This window comes from Panthera uncia, chromosome E1 (genome assembly GCF_023721935.1).
Source record: "Panthera uncia isolate 11264 chromosome E1, Puncia_PCG_1.0, whole genome shotgun sequence".
NCBI classification, from domain to species: Eukaryota; Metazoa; Chordata; class Mammalia; order Carnivora; family Felidae; genus Panthera; species Panthera uncia.
The window spans coordinates 4,269,246-4,282,918 of record NC_064814.1 but is presented as its reverse complement, the minus strand read 5'-3'; the positions used below and the strand labels follow the sequence as shown (position 1 = coordinate 4,282,918).

The 13,673-nt window shown below is 64.1% G+C and overlaps 1 protein-coding gene across 8 annotated transcripts in view; it reads left to right on the top strand.

Moving 5' to 3' along the window:
- SEPTIN9 (septin 9) overlaps positions 1-13,673 on the top strand; it is a 146,072-nt gene that overhangs the window by 130,254 nt on the left and 2,145 nt on the right. For all 8 annotated transcript variants that reach the window (XM_049635618.1, XM_049635621.1, XM_049635620.1 and 5 more), the window contains 8 exons: positions 4,364-4,555; positions 6,483-6,611; positions 6,997-7,078; positions 7,410-7,547; positions 8,185-8,302; positions 9,189-9,284; positions 9,582-9,678; positions 12,728-12,779. In XM_049635618.1, coding sequence (XP_049491575.1) covers positions 4,364-4,555; positions 6,483-6,611; positions 6,997-7,078; positions 7,410-7,547; positions 8,185-8,302; positions 9,189-9,284; positions 9,582-9,678; positions 12,728-12,779 — 904 coding nt within the window. The remainder of the gene's footprint in view (positions 1-4,363; positions 4,556-6,482; positions 6,612-6,996; positions 7,079-7,409; positions 7,548-8,184; positions 8,303-9,188; positions 9,285-9,581; positions 9,679-12,727; positions 12,780-13,673) is intronic.

The following is a 13,673-nucleotide window of genomic DNA, read 5'->3' as shown; positions in this document are numbered from 1 at the left end:
GTTGACCCGAAGCTGCCTGGAAGGGGGTGAGGCTGCCCCAGGGAACATTCCATCCTCAGAGGAGGGGAAAGACCAGGGAGGGCGCGGCTGCTTGTCCTCTCTCTACATCGCCTCCTGGCCGAGAGGCAGCCAGAACAATGAGAAGAGGCAGGTGGTGCTGTGTGGCCTTGAGTAAGTTACTTAACCTCCCTGAACCTGACTTTTCTACTTTTAAAATACCTTTAGCTCACGAGGGTGCAGTGAGTGTCATCTGGGACACAAATGTGAAAATTGTTCTGTGGGGAACTCCCCTTTCCTATTAATAGCATCTCATGAAGTTTGGGTATGAAACAGACGTTGAGGTGACAGGGCCATTTGAAAGAGAATGAGGCCCAGGCCCCAGGCAGAGGTCACTGGGGGGTGTGAATCAGACACAGGCCTGACCAGGGTCATGGAGGGGCTGTGGGCCAGCCTCGGCCGCAGAGCCCTCCTCCACCCACCCTGCACCAGGGGGACACTCCCAAGACCCCATTCATTCCATGGGTGTCGAGTGTCCCCTCCCTGGACACTTCTAGAGGTATGGCGTGGGGCATCCCCCCAGGTCTGCTGCCATCCTCCCTGGGGCTCCCGGTCTGTGTGGGGGACACGGACAGCGATCACAGGTGACAGAAGCGAACGTTTCAGGGAAAAAAAATCACTCTGGGGACCTCAGTTTCCCTGCTTGTAAAAGGAGTCGGTTGGACAGAATTTTGTGCCGTCCACGTGCAGCTTTTTACATTTTAATTAATTCATTATTATTATTTTTTAACGTTTACTTATTTTTGAGACAGGGAGAGACAGAGCATGGACAGGGGAGGGGCAGAGAGAGGGAGACACGGAATCGGAAGCAGGCTCCAGGCTCGGAGCCGTCAGCCCAGAGCCCGACGCGGGGCTCGAACCCACGGACCGCGAGATCGTGACCTGAGCCGAGGTCGGGCGCTCAACCGACTGAGCCACCCAGGCGCCCCATAAATTAATTGAAATGAAACAAGACAAACAATTCAGTTCCTCAGTTGGCCTGGCTACATTTCAAGTGCTCAGAAGTCACAGGCGAAAACGGTGGGTGGGTCTTCGGGTCTTCAAAAAATTAAAAATACGGCTGCCGTGTGATGTGGCCATCTCACTTCCGGGGTGACCCCAGGGGAACTGGAAGCAGGGTCTCGATGTTTGCACACCGGTGCTCGTGGCAGTGTCATCCACAAGGGCTGAAACGTAGGAGCAGCTCAGATGTCCACCGAGGGATGAACGGATACACAAAATGTGCCTTAGCCACACGGGGGCCTCTTAGCCTTGAAAAGGAGGGAGATCTGGGCGCCTGGGTGGCTCAGTCTTAAGTGTCTGGTTTCGGCTCAGCGCATGATCTCGCGGTTCGTGGGTTCAAGCCCCGCGTCGGGCTCCGGGCTGACGGCTCCGAGCCTGGAGCCTGCTTCCGATTCCGTGTCTCCCTCTCTCTGCCCCTCCCCTGCTGACAGCGCGGGGCCTGCTTGGGATTCTCTCTCTCCTCCTCTCTGCCCCTCTCCTGCCCGTGTGCGTGTGCGCTCTCTCTCTCTCTCTCTCAAGATAAACTTTAAAAAAAACAAAAAAGTCAGTCCCGATACCTGCTACATAACAGCACGCGTGAACCTTGAGGACCTTATGTTAAGGGAAATAAACCCACCCCCAAAAGGACAAATACCACAAGAGCCTCTTTATACGGGGTCCCCTAGTGTAGCCACGTTCAGGGACAGTAGAATGGAGGTTGCCAGGGCCCCGGGAGGGGGTGGGGAGTTCGTGTTTAACGGGGAGAGGGTTTCAGCTTGGCGACACGGGGAAGGGTTCTGGAGACTGGTTGCACAACAACGTGACTGGGCTTAAGGGCGCCAAGTACGTCTAAAGAAAAGGATTGGTGGTGCGTTTTACGTTACGCGTATTTTACCCCGATTTTAAAAACGGCCCCGTGTGGCCACCCGGTTCGATGGCACAGGCATAGAATCTCCCATCACAGAAGTCGTTACAGACGGTGTTGGAGGAGGGGGTTCCTGCAGCCAGGCCCCGGTGGCTCTCCGTGGAAAGCAAGTGTTCGGAGAAAGCGTCTCTGGGCCAGTTAGCCTCATGGGGCCTCTGCTCTTTCCACGCAGGTCCTGGCCCGGACTCCAAAGCCTGCCTCCCGGCCGGGGCACAACCCAGCCCTTGGTATCCCCACCTGCACCCGAGCCGGTGGCCCTCCGGGCAGGCCTCCCAGGGAGGAGGGGCTGCGGGAAGGGACCCTCACCTGTGTGGAGGCCAGGCCCTTCCCTCGGTGGGTCGGTGGGTCGGTGGGTCGGTGGGAAGGACTTCCCAGACAGGGCCCTGGTGGGCGGGATGTTTGCTCTGTGCTTCGTGGGTGTCGGTGGCTGCAGAGGGGCCCAGCCAGAGCAGAGGCCAGGTGGAGGAGAGAGCCGAGTGGGGTTCGGGGGGCGCCCCCCCACCACTAGGGCTCGGAAGGGGCCGTGGGTGGGGGCGGGGGTCCGGCCCAGGCCCGGACGGAAGGGCTCCCGGCCCCGCAGGCAGGTGGAAGCAATTTTTGGTCACGCGGGGCGGGGCTGAACTGCCCTGCAAGACGGGGCCCCAAGTCTGTCTCCAGGAAGCAGCCCCACAGCCACATGTTCAAGGCCAGATGCAGCTCTTGTCTTTGTTTATTTAAAGATGCTGGAGCGCAGGGACTGTTTCTGAAGAGGGAGCAGAGGCAGATGCCTTCCGGGCGCCGCTCGGGGGGAGGCCCCGCGGCTGTCATCGCTGCTTCCCGGGTCCCTGGCCTGGGGGGGGCGGGGGTGGGTGGCGTGGCCCCGGGCGGTCCCTGGTCATCATCGGTGTCTTCTGTTATTTGCTGGTTCCCCTTCCCGCGCAGTAGGAATCACGGCGCTTTGCGTGGCTGAGGACACGGGGAAGTCGAGCGTCCCTGCGGATGACCCACCCACGCTCCCGTTTCTGGAATGTGTGAGCTGACCATCCTCGTTATGGAAGGGCAGGGGGCCGGGCACCCCCACCCCGTGTCAGCTCCCTCTGACACGCCTGTAAAGCAGAGGTGTGGCCGCCGAGGTGCGAGCCAGCTGGGGCCACTGGGGTTTGGAGGCGGGGGTGGAGGGGGAGTGTCCGGTCACTTCCCCGGGAAGTGGAAACCGTTCATCCGAAGCCCCGCGGTGACTTTGTGGCCTGCTGCCTCCCAGGGCAGGGCCAAGAGGGCACCACCGTGCCTCCTCCCCCCGCCGCCCTGCCCCAGCACACACCAGGGTCCCGGGGCCGATGCCCAGGGGACAGGTCACGACAGCCAGTGTGCTTCCTTCCCGTGAGCTCGGGGTGCGCCGGGAGACCCGTGAGCGGCCCTGGAAAGGCCTCCACAGCTGTTGGGGGGGGGGGGGGCGGGAAGAGCCTGGCCCCACCGGGGCTGAGGGGCTGGCCCAGCAGAGGTGTGGTGGGGCGTGTGTGGCACGTCTGGGGCTGCACCGGGATGTGGCCCATGTGCTCTCGCCCCACCCTGGTGGGGACCGGTTCCACTGGGTGAGTGCCCCTCAGGTCCCCACTGGGTGCCTTCTGCTCGTCCCTTCTCTAGGCCTCTGACCTGAGTGTGTGGACTCCTGAGGGCGGCCAGGGGAGGAAGGGGGACAGGGAGGAAGGTTCTGACCTACAAACCGCGGAAGCTGGAATTATTTCTAGAAGCTCTGTCCTATCTGCCCTGCCCGTTCATAGACCTCGTCCTGGTCTGAGGGTGGGGGGCACACAGAGGCTGGGCAGGGAGAAGACCTCCCCCTCGGGGCCCAGTCCAGGGTGGGGGGGCGGGTAGGGAGCTGCCACAGGGCCTCGTCTGCCTGCCATCGCCCGGGAACAGATGGGGCCCGGGGGGAGCCTACTCTGCGTCCAGGGCTGCTGGCGGGTACCTGGGATTGAACACCTGTCACCCGGGAGTGACAGGAGTGACAGAACAACAAATGCTCGCTCCCCCCCCCTGGCTCACAGGTTGCCGCAAACACTTGACTGTTTGACCCCAAGGGTCCTGAGGCCTTCTGGCTGCAGCAGGTGTTGGGGCCGATTTGAGTCAGGGAAGGAGGTGGAGAGGGCCCACCTGGGTGCCCTGGGGCAGGGTGAGGGCTGGGGGTCAACTCCATCCTGGAGCTGAGCGAAGGGTTCTGCGTCCCGTGCCTTGTGTGTGTGTGTGTCGGGGGGGGGGGGGGATCTTTAGCGCTGCGGTGTTCCAAAGGGGTCTCTGGGCACCTGAGCCTCAGTTTCCCCATCTGAGAAACTGGCGCGGTGGTCGGAACCACCCGAGGATGCAGGCACTTTGCAGATGGTTGTGTCCGGCCCCCTAACGCCCCCACTCTTCTCTCCGCAGCCCCCGAGGCAGCTCCTGGCTGCATTGGCGACATGGCCGACACCCCCAGAGATGCCGGGCTGAAGCAGGTGCCCGCGCCCCGGAACGAGAAGGCCCCCGCGGACTTCGGCTATGTGGGCATCGACTCCATCCTGGAGCAGATGCGCAGGAAGGCCATGAAGCAAGGCTTCGAGTTCAACATCATGGTGGTCGGTGAGCATGGGCCCCACACTGGGACCCAGCGCCGTGGGCCGGCCCCTCGGGCTCCGGGGCTCCATCTGCCCTTGTGCAAAATGGGTGTGGACACGCCAGGCCTGCAGGGCGCGTGTGGCGTTGTGTGTGTGCCCGCGTGCCTGCCAGGGGGGCCCCAGCTTCACCCACGCCTCTTGGGGGGGGGGGGGGCCTCCTCGTAGTAAGAACCCGAGACCACCCGGCTGGTCTCCGACCAGTGGCCTGCACCTTCTGCCGAAGCATCACCAGGCCCAGCCCTGGGTAGGGCTCTGCAGGCCTGGCTGGTGGCTTCCCGGTGGCCCCGCGAGAACCGGACGGCCACTGTGGGTCCCGTTCAGTCCTTGCAGAAACCCTGTGAAGAGGGTGCCCCACTTTGTAGGCGGCGATGAGGCCCAGAGAGGGCCTGACGAGGACTCAGCTCACAGAGCGGAGAGAGCGGGGGCTCAGTTCCTCCTCCTCTTCCCACGGGCAGGGCCCCCACCACTGAGACGCAGCTGGGGTGGGAGGGCACCTGTTTGGGGGTTCCGCGGACCCAGGGTAGAATCCCGCTTTTGCCCGGACTGAGCTGCGTGGCGCTTGTCCTGTCTTCCCCGGGGCTTCTCCCTGCCTCGATTTTCTCATCCGTAAAACGGAGTGATCCTGACCCCAAAGGGCTGGGAGGGGCGAATCAGTTGTTACTGTGTGTGGCCCCTACGTGGTCATGGGCGCTCGGGAAGCAGTAAGTGCTGAGGGTGATGATAATAACAGTTCCGACCTTTTTTTTTTTATTATTAAAAAAAATTATTTTAACATTTATCCATTTTTGAGGCACAAAGACAGCGGAAGCAGGGGTGGCGGGGGTGGGGGGTGCAGAGAGAGAGGGAGACGCAGAATCCGAAGCAGCTCCAGGCTCTGAGCCGTCAGCACGTTTGATGTCGCTCTGCCCCTGAGCGTGGCGGGGACACAAACAGGTGGTCCGTGGGGGGAGATGGACGGGGGAGGCCGATCCCTGGCCCGCTGAACAGCGTCTCCCGGGATTCCCGGCGTCAGCCTCCAGCATCCTGGGAGCCCCCGCTTTTCCTTGCCAGATGATCAAAGTCGGAAAATGGGTGTAATTTAATTTTTTTAAATATATTGGTTGGCACGGCCTGAGGCAGCTCAGGGAAGGGGTAAAGCGATGGGGCTCCAAGCGTGGGTCTCGTGTGCGCCTGTGAGGCATGCCTGGCACCCAGTACACACCCTGTAAGCACCGGCGGCTGGTCCCTGTGGGCGCCCCCAGGTCATGGGCGGGGCCCTGGAGCTGGGCTCTGTGCCTGTTTTCCCCTCCATCAGATGGGAGGGTGGCAGCACCTGGGTGCGGGATGCGGAGGGTTACACAGCCGCAGCCAGGACAGCGCCCCGTGCGCATCGAGGGCTCTGTGAGCGGGACCTACGGGTCCTCAGCAGCAGCAGCAGCAGCAAGGCCAGCCCTAGATTCTGACAGTTGTGAGCAGCAGGGACCTTCCAGCCACAGCTGAGTCCAGCACATCCCCCCTGCTGTGGGAGGGGACTCGGGTCAGGTGAGGTCTGGACACGCGGCGAGGCCAGGAGCGCTTCTGGGGCTCGGGGGCCGCCTGATGCCCCGGGGGCCCGCTGGCCAGTCAGCCTCTCAGCTGCAGGGTCTGTTGGTGTGGGCACCAGCCTGTGGCCGTCCCTGCTCTTGGCCCTGCACTTGGCCTCCCCTGTGCTGTTCTGCATCTCAGCTCCTGCTGGGTACTCTGGGTCCCTGCCCTGCTACAAGCCACCCACCACGAGAGCCGGGCCACCACCTGGGCATCCCGGCCCTTCTTCCTGACCGGGGGCCCCCGCTGAGGGGTGCTGGGGGGGGGGGGCACTGCCCAGGTATCGCTGAATCGCAGGGCCCGCTGATTGGCTCCCGTCCCCTCCCCAGGGCAGAGCGGCTTGGGAAAGTCCACCTTAATCAACACCCTCTTCAAATCCAAGATCAGCCGGAAGTCCGTGCAGCCGACCTCGGAGGAACGCATCCCCAAGACCATCGAGATCAAGTCCATCACGCACGGTGAGTGCCGGGGTGGGGGGGGCCGGGGGTGTCGACGCCAGGTCCCCTGAGCTGGGCATGTTGAAAGTCTGGCTCAGGAATGCCCTCCGGGACCCCTGCAGCCCTTGGTCAGATGGAGCCCCCTGGAGACCCCTGAGTTTTCCACCAGACACCGTGGGCAGGGGGCTCCCCAGGATAACTGTCGCTGGCCCCTGCTGGGCTTTGCTCCTGGAGGCTGTCATCTCCCCGGCATCACCTGGGGAGTCATCGCTGGTCACCACCCATGGGCACCCCGTATAGGCCCCGGGGTAGGACCGGTCAGGTCCCTAGCAGGTGGGACCCGCGGGGTATCTGTAGGGGTCCGGGGTCTCCCCCTGAGCTCGGTGGGCGCTGTGATTCTGTGCAGATATCGAGGAGAAGGGCGTCCGCATGAAGCTCACGGTCATCGACACGCCGGGGTTCGGGGACCACATCAACAATGAGAACTGGTGAGGATCTGCGGGGGCTTCTCCTCCTGGGAGAAGAGCGCTCACGGGTGCCCCTGGCCTGCGGTGCTGCTAAACCCTCGGAGGCCCCCGAACCCCGAGAATCCTGCCCTCCCTCCACCACCCCCTGGGGTCGAAGGGCCGCGTGGGAGGCTGGTCTGGGGGCTCTCGGGTAGGGCTTTGGTCTCTGCTGGGAAAGCCCAGCAGCCCCGGCCCTTGTGGTAGAAGATGGGGTGCTGGGCTGGGATTCGGGGAGCTGGGGGGCCTGCCGGGGGCGGGGGGGGACAGGGCGGGCACCGGTCCCGGTGCAGGCTGACGGGGGCCTCCCGTGCAGCTGGCAGCCCATCATGAAGTTCATCAACGACCAGTACGAGAGATACTTGCAGGAGGAGGTCAGCATCGACCGCAAGAAGCGCATCCCGGACACGCGTGTCCACTGCTGCCTGTACTTCATCCCGGCCACCGGCCACTCGTACGTCCCACGCGGGGCCTGGGGGGTCGGGGCGGTTCTGTCCCGTCCCGGTTCAGAACCCCGTGCCCCGTCTGTGACTGCTGCTGTCGCCCCAGGGGAAGAGAGGGCACCGCTCTGCTCCGGGGTGGGAGGGAACGTGCCCGCCATCCGGGACCCCGCGAAGCCACCCCCACACCCGCCGAGAGCAGGTGCCCGGTCGGGGGCTGGGGGGTGGAGGGTAAGGCTGAGTTTCCGTCAGACTGTGGCAGGCCGGAGCCAGTGGGCGAGGTTCTGGGGGTGCCCTGGATAGTGGCCAGCCAGCCTGTCCCGGAGGCCCCGGAGCTGCTGGGTCCTTTCTCCGCGTCTCCCACTTCTCCCTCCCGAGCGAAGCCCCCACCGCCACCTGAGCAATGACAGCCCCTCTCTGAGAGGACGCCTCGCCCAGGACCATGCTCAGAGCTGGTCTTGTCCTCAGCCCGCTCCTGTCTGGCTCTTCCTTCTTGCCGTCCCTCACTTGTTGCTCGGCCGGCACTCAGCCCACGGCCTTGGCCTTGTTGACGTGCACCCACCCGGGAGCAGGCCGCCGTCCCTCTCTCGTCCCGTGCCCGTCCTTTCGGCCCCTGCCGGCCCAACACTCATCCAGGCCATTCTGTTCCAGCCTCAGGCCCCTGGACATCGAGTTCATGAAGCGCCTCAGCAAAGTAGTGAACATCGTCCCCGTCATCGCCAAGGCCGACACGCTGACCCTGGAGGAGAGGGTCTACTTCAAACAGCGGGTAGGTCTCTCCACCTTCCTCCTCGCGGGGGCCGTCAGACACAACACGCCGGGCTTTTCTTGGAGGAGAAAAATCCGAAACGGGTGGTCTCCACCGGGGGTGGCGGGGGGGGGGCAGGTGGCCGCACCTCCCTTCCCTGCCGTGTGGCCCCACTTCGGGCTGCTGTCGAGCAGGAGGATGCGCCTTGGGCTGCTGCTTCCACACGGCCACACGTCAGAACCACCTGGAGAACCGAGGCGCCGGGGCCCCGCAGAGCCTCCGTCCCAGTGGGCGTGAGCGAGGAGGTCCTTCGGTCTAATCCCCCAGGCTCCACAGGCCCCGATGCTGGGGATTTTCCCAGCATGCTTAGGGAAGGACTGTCTCCTGTGGCTGTGTCTGCAGGAGGGAGAAGGAAGGAGAACGCCCCTTGAAGCTGCTCACGGGTGTGGGTCTGTGCTTAGGGCAGAAATGACGGCCGTGCACGGGAATGTTGTGCATGGCGGGTAGCGGGTGCTGTAAAGGGCGGTGGCAGTCGGGCCCGTGCGGCATCCGGGGCCTGCGGTGACAGAGGGTTTCCGGGTAGAGCTCGAGGGAGGACGCCGCAACCCTGAGCTGCTGTCTTCGGGGTGGGATGAGCTGGAGAGAGTAGACAGCCCAGGGCTCAGGAACAGCGACCCGGCTCCCTCGGGCGGCTGCACGTCTCTCCTGGCGGGCCTGCAGCTGCCCCCCCTCCACTCAAGAGGCACCAGCACTGGAGATACCAGGGTCGCCTGCCCCCGTAGAGCCTGCCCTTGACCCCAGGCCCGGGCCACTCGCTTACTGGAGGCCACAGCATGGGCAGATACTGGCGGGCCAGTTCAGCTCGCTGTGCGGACGGCGCCCACATCTGTCCCCTCCGGGCCCCCAGATCACCGCGGACCTGCTGTCCAACGGCATCGACGTGTACCCCCAGAAGGAGTTCGACGAGGATTCGGAGGACCGGCTGGTGAACGAGAAGTTCCGGGTGAGCGGACTGGCCGGACGCCGTTCCCAGAGGCCCCTCGGTTCCTGCCAGAGGACACGGCGGGGTCTCCTAGCCCTGTCCGGGGGGACTGGGGTCATGGGTGTGATGGCCTTGAGCCGTGAGAACGCGGTCTCTGGGCCGGAAGGGGTCAGAGCCCACGTGGCCGCATGTGGCCGCCTCTGGCCAAGGGTCTCGGTGGTGGGGGGCCCCGGGCTCAGGGCCGCTCCTCCCAGGGGCCCCGGGCGCAGACCGGCCTGTGCACACACACGTGACCCGCGCTGCCCGTCCCGCCCGCAGGAGATGATCCCGTTCGCTGTGGTGGGCAGCGACCACGAGTACCAAGTGAACGGAAGGAGGATCCTCGGAAGGAAAACCAAGTGGGGCACCATCGAAGGTACTGGGTGCTCTGGGGACCGCGTCCATCGCTTTGCCCCACTCAGCCCCAGGGAGGGGGGCAAGTGGCTTGTCCAGGGCGGCCCGGCCGTTCGCTGATGGAAACGTACCTCCATCCCGACCGCCCACGGGGCAGGGGAACATCCAGAGAGGAAGCGCCCCGTGATCCCGCCGAGTTCTGGGTTTCCGGGGCTACCGATTCGGAGGCGCGCTGTGTGACCCTGGACAAACTACCACACTTCTCTGGGCCTAGCGCGGGGGTGGGCTTCCGGCACCATCGGCTCCGAGAGCCAGGCGGCCCGCCCTCCTGCAGAATTTACTGAGACCCCCACATCTTCGCATCCCGGGGCTGCTGTCACAAATTAGCACCGACTGGGTGGCTTGGAGCGGAGACCTACCCTCCTAGTTCTGGAGGCCAGAGGTCAAGATGTCAGCAGGGCTGGTTCCTTGCGGAGGCCCTGAGGGAGGATGTGTTCCGGGCCTCCCTCCTGTGGCTGCCAGCCACCCTCCGCGTCCCCTGGCGCGTCCCCGGTCTCCGCTCCGCCTTCAGCCTTCTGACCGTGTCTGTCTTTCCGTCTCCTCGGAAGGACACTGGTCATTGCCTTAGTGTCCACCCGAAATCCAAGATGGCCGCCGCTTTGGTTCTTTACCTCAATGACGTCCTCAGACATTCTCTCCACATAAGCTGTCGCTCACGAGTATCTATGGGGTTCTGGCAGACACGGGTCAGCCGCTCGGGCGGTAACACCCTAGGTGGGCTGCACCCGGGCATTTCTCCACCGTCCGTTCTGTTCCTTCCTCCCGCTTTAGAACAGACGGGGGAGAAAGGACAGGTTGAGATGGGCCACTGTGTTCTTCGAGCCCGTGGCTGAGGGCGCAGTATCCAGAGGGCCTGTTCAGTAGCCATTCCCGCCCCTGGCGCTCTGTGAAATGGGGCAAGTCCCTTAGCTCCCCCCCCCCCGGGGCCTCAGTTTTCACCATCCTTGAAATGGGTACTATGGGCCGAGACTTTAGCAAAACGGGAGAATGTCCCAAAGACCTTGGAGCTTTGGGGGCGGCAAACGCTCTAAGCGTGGAGAGTCCCCAGACCTTCCTGGGGTACCCGGTGCTGGCGGGTTCGGTGCAGGGCGGTGTGTTCTAAACCAGCCTCTGCCTGGGTGTTCTCCAGCGTCTGCTGGGTCTGCCTTTCCGCTGCTCTCCCCTCATCTAAGGGCCTCGATCCCGGACGTGCCTCTGTGGGGGCCGCTCACCTCTGTGTCCCACGCGACAGTCTCTCCACCAGGCTTTACCTGGGCTCGTCCTGAAACGTTGCCCCTTAGGGCCCTTTTTTCACGGGCGCGTGGTTTGGAGGGTGGAGGGGTGTCCGACAAGAAAGGCCAGCGGGGACCTCCGAGAGGGTTGAGGGGCAGTCCAGTGACGGGCACGCCTCTGCTGCCCCCTGGTGGCCAGCTCAGGCGCGCAGGAATCGTGGGGCTGGTTCCTGCCTCCGGCACCTGTGTTGGGGCCTCGAGCCCGCATATCCCGTGACCTGTGTGCCGTGGCACCTGCTCACCTTGACATTGTTCTGGGAAACCGCCCCCCAGCACCTCATAAGGACGGTGGGGAGGTGGTGGGTGTCCCATCCGAGGAACCCGGGGGAGGCTTCTGCCCCGTCTCGGAACCATCGCACGTCCTAGAACACAGGTGGCTTCTTAATCCCCGGGACCCTGTGCACTGATGACTGGCCAGGGGACCGGCCGCCCTGTGCTCGTCCCCGGCAAGCGTGGTTGTTAAGCGCTTCTGCCTCGTTCTTGCCCACCCTGCCCCATCCCTGGTCTTGCTTCTTTGATCTTCTCTCCAACTTGCTGTGCGCCCTCCCGAGATATTTTACCCATCCTCGGAAACCGCCTGCAGCGTCTTCGGGAGGAAGGGGGGGGGTCACGAAGCACACGGTTAGCTCATCCAGGCCTCTCGTGTCCCTGAGAGGTGGGTGACATTTCCTCCCCACTTTACAGACCCTTAAGGAAACGGGGGGGTCAGAGAGGCCAGGGAACTTCCCCAAGCCAGGAAGCAGTAGCCACAGGCTCACATTCCCAGCTTCGGGGCTCCGTCCTTGCCACCATTTCTCGCTGCTGTTCCACGTTAGGTGGCAGAAGGTTCTAGTGGGGGCCCAGCCCCGCGGGGGCGGGGACGTGGGGGGAGGAGGGTAGAACCCAGGCAAGAGGCAGTGGGAGTAAAATCCAGACAGCTTGGCAAGGCGGAGGCACTTGGGGGTTTTGCGCCCCGACCCTGCCTGCCGGCTTGTGGGGGGCGGGGGGGACAGACTCGTGCCCACAGAGGAGGAGCCAGAGTGGTATCTCGTGGGGTGTGTGAAGACTGGATTAAACGTGCAGGGCCGGGCGGGCGCCTTTTCCGCCCTCCGCCCTCAGGGCAGACGGCGCCCCTCACCTCTCCGCCGAGAGGTCTGCCAGTGCGCAAAGTAGAGCGACCGCTGGGCCTGTCGCTCCCTGGGGCCTCTGGGTGTCACCGGGCAACGCGGGCCTTCCACGTTGCTGGTTCCATAGCTTGATGTAAATGGCGACGCACAGTACGCGTCCCCGTGCGTCCTGTGTGTGCGCGTGGGGAAGACACCCAGCGGGCCACTTTGGCCGCTTCTTTAAAATCCCAGCTCGACTTCCTGCCTGCCTCTGTTACCCGCCCCTCCTGTCATCCGGGATCCCCTGGGACGGGCTGCTCTTCCCAGGAGACCTCCCTGGTCCCCAGCGGGGAGCAGCGGCCTGCCTTACGGGAGCCCTCTCCCCACTGCTGCCCGGCTGGTTCCTGGGCCGTGTCCCTGCTAGTCCTGCCCTCTGGAGGACAGGAGCCCGGTCAGGCCCACCACGGTGGGATCCGTGGAACCGGGTGCCTGCCAGCTGCCTGGTGCCCGTGGATGAAGCAGGGACTCCTCTGCCGACCGGCCCAGCCTCCTCTGGGCACCAGGATCTACTGGGTTGGGGGGGTTGGGGGGCAGGGGAGAGGCGGGGCCGGGGCAGGGGCGTCCAGTGACTTTAAAGCCCGTTTTGTCTCCTCAGTTGAGAACACCACCCACTGTGAGTTCGCCTACCTGCGGGACCTCCTTATCAGGTGAGAGGGAGCTGTGGGGTGCTGGCCTTGGCCCCCTGAAGACCCCAGAAGGCCCTAAATCAGGAGCGTGGACTGTGGGGGAGCAGGCGGGGGTCCTGGACAGCAGCTAGCACATCCCCCCCCCCCCCCCCCAGGAGGACCTCGGAAGCCCTTGGTCTAAAACGCCTCCGGGGAAATGAAGCAGGAAGTAAAAACCCTTCTTAATCTGTATGATAAGATCCCCTGGACGGGAGGGGCCAGGTTCGGACTGCAGCTGCCGGAGCCCGTGAGATTCAGGGCCCCAGGGAGGGGTCCTTGTATGCCGGGCATGGGGGTGGTGTCTCCTGCGACCATCCCAGTGTCCCCGGACCCCACCGCTTGGACCCAACAGAGGTTTCTCCTTGCCCGGAAGTAGCCATTCTCAGGCCATCGAGAGGGTGCCAGGTGGCTGGGCCTGGGCGAGTGATTGGAGAGGGTGGGGCTCCTGCTGTGGCTCCTGCGGCCCCCAGGTTAGGGGTGGGACGTGGCTTCCAGGAGTGACCCCACCGTGTTGGAGGGTCTGGCTGCGAAAGACCCCTACCGTAAGCCCTTCTGACCCCCCTCTCCAGTCTCTCCTGTTGGGCTGCAGGGGGAGGAGAGCCTGAGCACAGGACCGCAGGGTCCACCAGCACGCCAGCTCAGGCCGCTCCCCTGGACCGGTGGTTCTTCACTAGCCACTGGCCTGGTGCTTCTAGGTGGCAGCAAGGACAGGCCAGCCCTGTCCCCTCGGAGTGTGCACCCAGCCCGGACTGGCCACAGGCTTGACACAGAGGGGCGGGCGTGTGCATTAGTGTGTGCTCAGAGGGTCTGGGTTGCCACGGAGACTGCCCCCCCCACCCCTACCCCGCCCCATTGATGGGCTTTGGGAGCCCTCCT